This window comes from Globicephala melas, chromosome X (assembly GCF_963455315.2).
Source record: "Globicephala melas chromosome X, mGloMel1.2, whole genome shotgun sequence".
NCBI lineage: Eukaryota > Metazoa > Chordata > Mammalia > Artiodactyla > Delphinidae > Globicephala > Globicephala melas.
Window position 1 is genome coordinate 51321880 of NC_083335.1, and position 12218 is coordinate 51334097.

General features: G+C 36.2%; 1 protein-coding gene across 1 annotated transcript; it reads right to left on the reverse strand.

The window, feature by feature from the left end:
- Positions 1–5522: 5522 nt before the first annotated feature.
- Positions 5523–9936, reverse strand: PABPC5 (poly(A) binding protein cytoplasmic 5). The gene is made up of 2 exons (XM_060292241.1): positions 9732–9936; positions 5523–9187 (listed from the first exon to the last, which is right to left on the reverse strand). The coding sequence occupies exon 2, from the start codon at positions 9044–9046 to the stop codon at positions 7898–7900; it is 1149 nt and encodes a 382-aa protein (XP_060148224.1). The 5' UTR covers positions 9047–9187; positions 9732–9936; the 3' UTR covers positions 5523–7897.
- Positions 9937–12218: the final 2282 nt, after the last annotated feature.

A 12218-nucleotide genomic window follows, 5' to 3' on the forward strand; every position in this document is an offset into this window, starting at 1 on the left:
TCCTTGATGTTACTTCTTATCCCACAAAGGTAAAAATTATTATCTGGTCCTTTACAGAAAAAGTTTGCTGACTCTCTAGATCTTTGTAAGTGTGCATAAGAATCACCTGGAAGCTATGAGAAAAATGTAGATTTCGGTTGTTCAACGCCACCTTCATCACTGCTATATCAGTTTTGATTCAGTAAGCCAAGGGCAAGTCCCAGGAATCTCAATTTTAACAAACATCCCAGGTGATTCTGAGACGCTCTGGAGCAAATTTTGAGAAACACAGAATGCCGACTTGCACTGAGCAAGTTTCAATACTGATTTTTTAACTACATGTGGGCCAGTACTTCACCGCCAGCATGCTGGTAAATATCAGTTCATTATAAAGATCTCACTGGAGTAAATTGCCACAGGGACCAAACCTGCCTATGGCTCTTTCCACCCGTCATCATGTGTCCTATCACCTTTCCTTGGAACACAGCCTTGCTTGGGAATCAAAGCATTGTTTTTGGTGTAGGAGGTCTGTGGTTCTGAATTTGAACCCATATGACAGAGGATACATCATTATTCCTGGGTTCCATGCATTTGTTCTTATCTCTCTTTTTATCCCTTCTTTATTATGGTTTATGCATATATTTATGTATGTATGCACATATTCATTCATCCATCCATCCATCAGCACATCTAATTTCCCTATAAACAACAAGATTTTAACTTTACTAGAATTAGTACTGCCTCCCTCCCCCATCACCAAGCAAACCTTGAATTTTTGATACAAATGATCTACCATTTGTGTCATAGTAAATTTATAAATTTACCAGTGCATGTTGGAAAGCGTAAATCTTGGGACATCTAACTGAGTTCAAACACTAAAACATAGGGAGCTTAAAAAAATCAAAACACTATAGCACATTTCAGAGTCATTGTTGTTGGAAGTTAGAAATTATTGCTGGAATATCTTAATGAGAATTCCAGGAAGTCCTGAGATTTTAAGTAGTGTATGTGAAATTAAGAAAGGAAGAAATAATTTATCTCTTGAGAGAATTTTAAGCGTTAAATCCTGACTTTTCTTAATGAAGTTTCCATGGGGCACTACAAGTTCGTATTTCTAAAGGCCAAAACTTTCCTCTTTTCTCCACCTTCTCTATATTTCCGTTGCTCCTTTGGGCCTCGGCTGATGGGTCACCAGAGAAATGTGGCTCCTCTCTCTGAGTAGCTGTGAAAGATTCCCATGAATTTTTTTGCCCTTTTGTATCCAATTTTACTTTTAAATATTTTTGTGGGAACTCTTTCCCTGAGAACAATGTATTCACTAGTATTAATTCATTTTTTATGCATTTCAAAATATGTGTTCTCAATTTATCTGAAATTCCCCTTTTACTGATGAATTCCTAATACTGACTAAAATCATTTAATATAGTGTTCTTAGTTATTCAATGAGCCCTAATTCTAATTTTAGAGACAGATTACATATTGTTTCAAATACTTGAAAACTTTTTCAATTTTACCCAGAAACTTGAAAAGTTCTACCAAACAGTACTCTAAAAAAGTATGCTCCAAGACCAATTAAAACACATTTCTCACAGCCCTAAATTCTTGGCCCCAGATTAGAGATAAAATTTCAAGCATGCAATTACTTATATCAGAAATCCAGCTTAAATGATCTGTATGGTGAAACTTGCTGTTGAGGAAAGATTGCGACACCATTTTCTGGTTTATATATTATCTTAAAAATAGAATATATTGAGGAAATACATTTGTCTTTCAGCAATAAAATAGATTACATAACTGCATCTCTCACAATCTAAAGATAAAAAACAGTTAAAATGACCAAGTGATCTAAGAAAATCATTCTGCTTAAAGTGAAACTTTTGCTCTTGGAGACTAAAGTAAGAGACATACTTAGTTCATACTTTTTTTCATTCTTTCAGTTTGTTTCACTTACATCAAAATATAATAGAAGTTTCAGAAAACTGTATCTTCCTATATATTACTCTTTGACTGAGAGAGTTCACATTATTGTGGTGTGTCTCCACATAACAACTAAAGGCTGCACAGAGATAATATTCATTGTCTATGCTGCCCGTTCAGAAAAGTTGGACAGTTTCTCTTAGCATTATCTCTTGTTATGCTTGGAATGTTGCTTTCATATCTCAAAATTTGTCCCACATTAGCAATATGTATTACTCAGTCTTTGGTAATCAGATGCTCCAGCCCATGTATACATTATGAAACCACAATTCCAAACAGACCCCACAGCTTTGTTGTTTTAATTAGCATCATTCTGATATTTACATTATTTTAAAATGAATATCTTCAGCTAGATACATTCATCCATATATAAACAGTAGATGTTTTCCACTATCTACTGTGGCTTGACATGCAAGTTCTGAAACTTTATCTCAACAAAATGGTACAACATCACATACATGCACATCTGACAGAAGTGTTTGAGGTGATGTTTTGACAAACTATGTAAACCAGAAATACCTTATATAAACTTGAGTGTTCTAAGAAGGATGGAGTTGAGATTAGGCGATGGGGGTAAGAGAATAGAGAGGAGCAGACCAGCACCAATAATTATTTAAGAAATTCACTTAGAAATGAAATATTCCAAAGGTTTAGTGTTACTGTAGTAGTCAAATCAGTGTTAAGAATACCCATACGCAGTGAACGAAAACAATTCATGAAGCTTCACCCTAAAGCAGATATCAAACTAGGTAGAATTTTTACTGTCTTTATAGTATTCAGTTAGATTTATAACATTTAAATTACTCTTTGTTTCTCTATGTTCCTTCTTTTAATTATTCTTGAATTATTTCACAAATCCCCCTTTTTAAAAATTCCTCAGTGAACAGGGAAATACATTCTTCATCTTGACTTGCATTGTTTTGTTACCATCCTTGCCATAATGTAATAAAGCTGCCCTTCATCACAAAAAAAGTAAGGTATTTATTCCTTTATTTAGGGACATTAATGTATTATATATTTTTTTGTACAATGAAACCAATTAGGTATATATGCTGGGCTTCCTGAAACTCTGAAAAAAGAGCTTGGAAATTCCTCTCTGCGTTTGTTCTTTACAGGAATTTAGTCTGCCTCAAATCCTGAGTGGTGACTTAAGGAATAGTCTCTTGCCATTCTGTGTAAATTAGTTTAAAATTACTTTTTAAATGCCCCCCAAATATTGATTTTAGAAGTCCTTGATTTTTCAGAAGCATAATTTACCCTTTTGGAAGTTTCAGATCAATCTCAAAAAATGTAAAATTATTTATTATACATTATAGAAGTCTTATTTATTATACAAAAGATGTCAACATCTGGTGTTTTACTTACTATTAGTTCTAAAACAAAGAAACTAATTTACTCTGATGACTGAGACAGTGATGCCATACAATATCAGCACTCGTCCTTTTTCTTGCAGTCTCTTTAAAGCACTAAATATTTTTTAAAATTAAATAAACTATGAAGGCCTCAAATTTTGATGAGAAATTTAGTGAGAACATTGATCTTTTTTTTTGTGCCAAATGGGAGACCTTTTAAAACTGACTCTGACTTTTGAGTGTGAAAGTACTTGGAGTTGGTTTTTTAAAGTTTCATAGGGTAGAAACTAACACAACATTGTAAAGCAACTATACTCCAATAAAAATTAAAAAAAAAAGTTTCATGGGAATTACATCCTCAGTATTTGTATGTTGAGTTAGGCCTCTTTCTTTTCAGATATTCAGTGGTAGCTAGATTACTTCTAACTACTGACCATGATCACCTGGAGCCAAGTGGGATGCATTAACTTTCTTAAGGCTCCAGGAAACCATTTGTTAGGTTATAATTCATGGGAAGTAAATAACAACCTGAAATATGTAAGAATTAATTCATTTCACATGCACAAGCAGTAGTGTCTCAGGTATGATCATCATTGCTTGGTTCAATATAGGAGCAAGATCTTGTGGAATAGTCTTGGTCTTGAAGCACCATCCCAATAATTTATTTAAAAAGTGTTACTCTACAAATAGACTTTTATCTAAGTTATGCCAATTATTAGAAGCTCTGTCTAAGGTAGGCCCATCAATCAAGTGTTGAACATTGAGAAAAAAGAGGGCATAAGAGTAAAAGCACTGATAACACCTTAACAGTATAAGCATGAATCTGTGTCATCAGTAACACTGTTAAAAGCACCAATCTATGTAACCAATCTGTTCTTAATTATTTCTTCAAAGGATGAGATTTAATAAAAATGGCTTATTCTGTAATAATTCATTTCTCTTGTAAATACTGAAAAGAGAATTTGAAAGCAAACAAGTGGAGAGATATAATCCATAGGTTATGAACTCATTAATTCTTCAAGTAATCATGGAATGCTAATTATATTCCAAGTTTTGTCATAGGTACTGGGAACACCTGTATCATCTATAATCAGTCATTTATTGATACATTTCTAACTATTCCCTTAAATTAGGCTATTTATTTATAGGTAAGATGGTATTCACTCCATTCCTAAATATTCCCTTAAAGAAAAAAGTAATTCTTACTTTTTTCACTCGGCTAAAAATATCACTTACACATGTAACATCTTGTTTTTCCCCTTAACCATAGATTCAACCAGAAAAGCACCAGGATGCTTGAAACTTCCTATACAGAAAATCCTCCCCAAATAACCTTTTCTATGATGCTTGCAATCACACACACAAAAAATGTTCTTAATTTTCTTCTCCCTGGGAACATTTGAAACTTGTACAAGTGACTATCTTGAAAAGTTGAAAAAAAGAGTATGAAAAACAAAAAACAAAACCTTAGTACTAAACACTCCACTATTAACTTGATCATTGATAGTATAGTTTTACTAATCATCTAGAAAATGAATAATAACCTATTTTAATGCTTTGTCACTGATTTAAGCTGTTCAGTTATTTTGTTCCCCCTTGGAAGCCTTAATTATTAGAAGTGTATTAAATGTAGCTAAAAATGAAAAGTACAAGATTGAACAACTACCCAGGTGTTTGTGTTTAAATAGAGATTACCTTTCCTTTATAGTTTCCCCCTGCTTATATTGATATTTTCCACCTGAATTTACAGAGTTTTTTTGACTGATTTGCAGGGTCCTAACATGTATGTTTTATCTGTACTTAGCCACATTTTAATTAATCCTTTTCTTTATACTGACTAGCTTTTTGAAAACAGTAATAATTTAAATTCTTAAATAATTTCCCAAAATGTATTAAATGTTTATACTTGCGGATTTTTACCTTCCAGAAATCTTTTGTGATTTATTCTGAATCAAAGCATTTGTAAAGGTCTTAACACTGACACTTCAGGTTTACAGATTTAAATGAAAACTGGCAATGGGGGAAAAGGAATAGAGAATACATATGGTAAATAATTACCAATGTAAGAATTTTAAATTTTATTTGAAGTTGCTTCATTTTCATATATCTTAATGATCACAATGATGTAAAGCAAGTAGACTCATAAAATATGAAAAATTATATCCTGTTAGTTTTTCTTTTGTATTTAAATGAAGAATATATCATTAACTTTTCAAATTTTAGATACATATATATCAATATGATGTGCATTTTTATTTTTTTAGTAGATTTAAGCTTTTACATGCTCTAGATATTTTTTATCAAGCTCCTATAACTCATACTGTTTTTAAGCAAGGATGCTCATCACAGCATTGCTTACAAATGTAGAAACATTGAAAAGCATGTAAATCTCATTCAATAATGAACTACTTAAGGTAAGTTATAGTACATCCACCCAATGGAATACTATGCAGTCACTAATTGATGATACAGATTGGTATTTATTGATATGAAAAGATGATTATGTTTTAGTTTAAAATAAAAAAACAGTACATATAGTATGTTTTCTTTTTTTTTGTAAAACAGTGTGTGTATACATAGAGGAAAAGGCATGAAAGTATATGCACACACTTAAAATATTAATGCACACACAAAATATTAATAGTGGTTATCTCTGAACTCTGGGAATTTTAATTCCTTCTTTATAAGTTTCTGCATTGTTGTACATTATTTTACAAGAAGCATGTATTATGTTTATAATCAATAAAAACAGTAATTTCCATTTGAAAATATTTGATAATGAATATACAAGTCATTTGTAGATAAACAATTACATAGAAACAGGTTATTCTCATTATTTTATGGGCAAATAGCCAACAAAAGTGTTAATAAAATTATATATTTATATTGTATTATGTATGAAACCAAAGATTTCTATATAAATAAAAACCAACTGAGAATAGAGTTACAACATTTTCTTACTGTTGGATCTGTGGTATGAGTGAATCCTATTTTTAAAAAGTAATTATTTCAATTTTACATAAATTAGGTATTTATCTCTCTAATCCCAAAATCAATTCGAACTGGCGTATATTAAAAGAAAGGCAATCCAAAGAAAATATGAAAGCAAGTGTAATATGTATGGAAGGTAGATGGATATGGAGAAGAGGGAACTAAAAGTGAAACACAGAAAGTCCATCGTATAGAAATTACAGGCTAAATAATGTAATTGCAATATAGAACAGAACATTTTGTCGCAACTTCCAAGCAGCTAGACAAAAAGAAAACAAGAGCTCTCATATGATAGATGGAGGCATGTGACTTAATCAAGAGAAATGACCTTTTCCTTAACTTTGAAACATCTGTGAATATTACCTTATTGATATATTCAACAATTTATTAGAGATAATGACAAGTTTAATAGAAGATGTTATTCAAAGTAGATTTCCACATCATTACAGGATTGTTTACCTTCTATATTGACACAATAGAGGCTGAAGTTAATCCTAAAGTTATTTATAGACAAAGGCAATTCAGTGCTGTTATTCACCTTTCTTGTTGATTAAACATGATCCATGTATACCTACTAAGGAGTTTAGAAAAATGAGTGATAAGAATGCTCCTTAGGGCTTCCCTGGTGGTGCAGTGGTTGAGAGTCCGCCTGCTGATGCAGGGGACACGGGTTCATGCCCCAGTCCGGGAAGATCCCACATGCCGCGGAGCGGCTGGGCCCGTGAGCCATGACCGCTGAGCCTGCGCGTCCGGAGCCTGTGCTCCACAATGGGAAAGGCCACAACAGTGAGAGGCCTGCATACCGCAAAAAAAAAAGAAAAAAGAATGCTCCTTAGACTGTCTTCAAATATCAAAGCTTTCAGAAAAGGTTTTTAAGATGAAACTTAGAATTTAAATAATCAATGTTTAAAGTATTAATTTTCTAAGGTATTGATTGAGGAAATACCAATATGCTTCTTTCTCTGGGCATGAAGTTAATAACGAAAACTCTCAAAACTTAGTCAAAGTCACTATCAAGTCTGTGGTATGCCCACAATATATTAAAAAGGAAAAAAATATATAAATAAATAAAAGGAAGAAAGAAAGCTCACATCTTTTAAAAGGAATATTCATTTTAAATAATAATTTAAAGTGAACCTATACACAAATATTAACTGGATCATATACGCTTTCCCCTGCTCTACTGATTTCTCAAAAAACAAGTTAGAAATTTTCACTGTGATAGACTCAGAAGTAAGGACCATCTCGAGAATACTTTCATAGGAGAAAATAAATTTAGTAGTATTAGTGAAATAAGGAAGGAAATATACTCCATTACCTCACTTGACTGGTTTAGCAAAAAAGCATGTGGAGGAATAAATTTTATTCTACATATTCCTAAGGCTATTATATCGAAAAATAGTACAAAATGACAGTTTTACAATTAGAAATTATGTTCTTCACTAAAATGAACAAGGTTTTCTAGTTTCACTTTTTTTCAAAAGAAAGTATTCACTTAAAAAATGCTGTGAATTCACATAAAATAACCTCTTATCACAAAGTAGCCCAAACTAAGTAGGCACCAGCTTAAGGCTGAAACAAATTGAGCATTCTTATTCTCACCACCTGCGCCTGGCCTGGCCCAGCGTGACATGCAGAGGCTTGGAGCCCACTATGCGACCATTCATCTCATCTACTGCTTTGGTAGCCTCTTCAAAAGAGGAGAAGCAGACAACACCAAACCCTTTGCCTTGCCCCACTTCCACCATCACTTTGGCCCGGCTAATTGATCCAAAGGAAGAAAATTCCTCCTTCAGTTTTTCATCATCGATGGTCTCGTCTAGGTTCTTAATATAGATAGGCACCCCTGGAGGCCGACTTTTTTCTTTTAATCTCAGCCGCTCAAATCTTCGCCTTAACTCGGCCAGGCGTTCAATTTTCTTCTGTGCTCGCCCTACATAGAGGACTTTCCCATCGATGGACTTTCCATGCAGGTCTAACACAGCCTTTTGGGCAGCCTCGTGTGTCTCGTATCTCACAAATCCAAAGCCTTTCGATTTCCCACTGGCATCTCTTATTACCTTAACACTCTCAGTTGGCCCGTATTCACTGAAAAGTTCCTTCAGTTTGTCGTCATCCATGTCATCTCCAAAGTTTTTAACGAAAACATTGGTGAAAGTCGCTCTATCCCTAGTTCTAACTTCAGCTGCCCGCTCTTCCGGAAATTTGAATCGGCCAACGTACACCTGGCGGTTGTTGAGCCGCACTCCATTCATGTGCCAGATGGCCCTATTGGCAGCGGCCAGGCTGTCAAAGTGCACATAGGCATAACCCTTAGAGCCGTTGTCATCGCATACTACCTTGCAGGAGAGAATGCTCCCAAAAGCAGAAAACAGATAAAAAAGGGCCCTATTGTCTATGGATTTGTCCAGGTTTTTGATGAATATATTTCCAACTCCAGACTTTCTTAAGCGGTCATCTGGCTGAGACCACATTAGGCGGAAAGGTTTGCCGTTAATCAAATCAAAATTCATGGTGTTCAAGGCCCACTCAGCATCCGCAGGAAAGCGGAAGTTAACATAACCATAGCCCAGGGGGCTGCGGGTCACCGGGTCACGGCAGATTCGGGTGAAGCGAAGAGGGCCAGCAGGCCTGAACTTTTTATATAACATGTCCTCGGTGACATCTGGGTCCAAGTCACCCACATACAGGGCAGCCTTGAGGTACTTCTTTTTCTTGCCAGCAGGATTAGGCTCCCCACTCCCCATCTCTCTGAGCACAGGGAGGAGGCTTTCTTGGGAGAGAAAAAGAGGTTGCTTTCTCTAAGCTATGGGCCAAGCAGCTGTTCACAAACAGAAAAAAAGCCAAGGCGAAGGAAGCTAAAAGCAGACTCAGAATCACTGTTGAGGCTGAGAAAATGAAGTTCAGAAACAGCTGGTCAGCAGGCTCAGAACAAATGCATCAGACAAAAAAGCACCCCAATAACGAATCCGTTCTCCCTAAGGTGGCTTAGAATTTCCACCCATTCAGATCTAAAATCAGTTTCAAAAGCCAGTAGTAGGAAAGAAATGTCCCTTTCCCCGTTAAATTGTAAGAAATCATCAAGCAGCTGGCTGGCTCCCCACACCTAGCCTTGCCGACAGAGGCCTCACGACCCGTTTTCTGCATAAATATAGGCCTCAAGCTCGTGTGGGCTTAAAATGATATCAACAAGGGCAGGAGCCGAACATGTATTCCTCCGCCGGCTGCCTGGCCGGTCTCAGGCGGGCTCGCGCTCACTAAGGCCGCGCTACACACACTCAGCGTCAGCGAAAGGGCAGACTGGACACTTGGTGCGCTGCGGCCGGGCAGGCAGGCTGCAGGCGGCGGATCGGACAGAGAGACAGACAGACAGACACACGCGCGGGGGACCGGAGACCGCCCAGATACCCAAGATGCCCACTGGGTACGGACCGAGTGACGCGCAGAGATTTCGGCAGCCTGAGACTCGCGGCGGGTCCGGAGGGACTGACTGGCAGACGCGCACTGGGTCAGCTCAGACGCGAGGAGGTTCCGGACAGATGCGGGGCGGAGTCAGGAAAGAAGGGCAGATGCGCGGCGGGCGGGCAGAGCTCAGACCGATGGACAGGGATTGCGCCCTGCAGGACACACCGACCCAGGGACTAAAAGCTTCTAGCTGTGGTAGGGCGAGCGGGCGGGGCGCAAGGAAACCCGGAACCGTGCTAAGTAACTTCCCGCTTGCTGTGTGCCAAGATGTTAAAAAAAAAAAAAAAGAAAGAAAGAAAAAAAGAGAAAAGAACGAAAGAAAGAAAAAGATTTAAATGGTTTCTAGATTTTTCATTTCTTATTTTTGAAATTTTATTTATTATTTTAAAATATTACCTTTAGGCTACTGACCCCAAAATCAAAGGAGGTGAAGACCTAGGCGGGACTCTCATAATTTTTTTGTTTTTTTAAATGAATTCCCTAAATCGTTTCGAAATAGCATATAGGTTGCATACTTTCCTGAGTGCATTGGAAACTCAGTTGACAGCTGTACTGGACTCCCAGTCCAGTGCTAAATGATCACAGGGTCAAATAAAACACAGGCCCATGTTGTAGTTGGCCTTTATTTTTACTCCATTGAACTTCAACATAATGGTAGCATTATCCCCAGGTAATAGGCAGCGTTCTTTTCGCTGCTCCAGTAATACTAAGGTTTTAATGATTGGAGAGCCATAAAATGACTTTTAATGATACTTAGTGCCAGGAAACGTTGAAGATGTGCTGCCTCCATAATCACAAATTGCAAAATCTTAGTTAAAGAGTAAAAGCTGCAGAATCAATGCAAAATATATAATGTTTGAAGATGAAATAAACACGTTAAGATATAGGCACTTTACACAATTAATTGCTAATTTCAACTTGAATTGTCAACTTTAAACCATTCCAGGGAACAATGCTATAAGATTAGAGACAGCTCAGAGGTTTCCCAAGATCTCTCTTTAGAGTTCGTGGTAAACTGTTCTGAAGAGGAATGTTACCCCGTCTTCGGAAAATCATCAGTGTCTGTAACACATAACTCAACCAGGCCCTTCCACAAGCCCTCCCCTCAAAAAGAAAATCCGAACAAAACATATGTCAGTACTGTTAGGCTGGAAAAGATCCTGGCAAAAAAGGAATGCAAGAGAAGGACATCACCCCAAAGGGTGTTGTCTTAAATTCTTAGAATAACAGGCTAAATTCATGTGTTGCTTTATTTTCTACAGTTTCTATTAGACGGTAGAGTTGACTAAAGATGACAATTTGCCCTCATTATTTACTCAATTATTTTGTAATTTTCTCCTCAAGGGTTCTTGCTTAGCTAAGACATGGAGACTATGTGAGAAAAAGCAAATACAAATTAAAAAATGTTATAGAGATAGACTAATAAAAACCGGTCTTAAAATATCACCACGTTGACCAATATGTAGAAACACTTGTGAACATGTGCTTACTTTATTGTACTTTGAACATATACTTTATAAACATCTTTCCTCATAAACTTAATTGACAATGGGCCAGAACTTTTGTTTTTATTTTTCTGATATAAAAGTATTACTTTACTGAAAATGCTATATTAAAATAACAACATAAATCCAAGAGAATAATTACCACAGTATTATCACTAAATCAAATTAATATTTTATTTATGTAACCACCTAAATGCTGTCCATATTCCAATTCATTTGTATATATTTTCTCTAATATTATAGATGGAATTGGGTTGTTAAAAATAATTATTTTCGGGAATTCCCTGCTGGCGTAGTGGTTAAGAACGCACCTGCCAATGCAGGGAACATGGGTTCGAGCCCTGGTCCGGGAAGATCCACATGACATGGAGCAACTAGGCCCGTGTGCCATAACTACTGAGCCTGCATGCCACACCTACTGAAGCCCACGTGCCTAGAGCCTGTGCTCTGGGACAAGAGAAGCCACCACAATGAGAAGCCCACGCACTGCAACGAAGAGTAGCCCCCACTTGCCGCAACTAGAGAAAGCCTGCATGCTGCAGCAAAGACCCAACTCAGCTAAAAGTGAATAAATTGGAAATACTTTTAATAATAAAAATTATTATTTTCAGAATAACCTCCACTCTACACTTGCCAGCCATTTTGGGGTCATTGCAGTATAAACATTCTAAACTATAGTGAACATTTTATCAGATCAAAAATCAGAAATTTAGAACTGCTGTGAAATAAATAAATTTTAGTAGAGTTCCCTCTGCTAAGCAGAAGTTTATGGGAAAAAGGGAACCATTTTCATCTATAATTTGTTTAATCATTTTAATATTTACATTGAGAATTGTCTCTGGGATAAAAATCAGATGTGGAACATTTCTCTGTCATTTTTATTATATATTCAAGGTAAGTTTATAGTCTATGTAAATCTGATGCATATATTAAATCCATTAAAAATCCC

What these genes read in the sequence shown, in the direction of transcription:
- PABPC5 (XM_060292241.1), bottom strand. Translation starts at nt 9,046, where the DNA reads ATGGGGAGTGGGGAGCCTAATCCTGCTGGCAAGAAAAAGAAGTACCTC.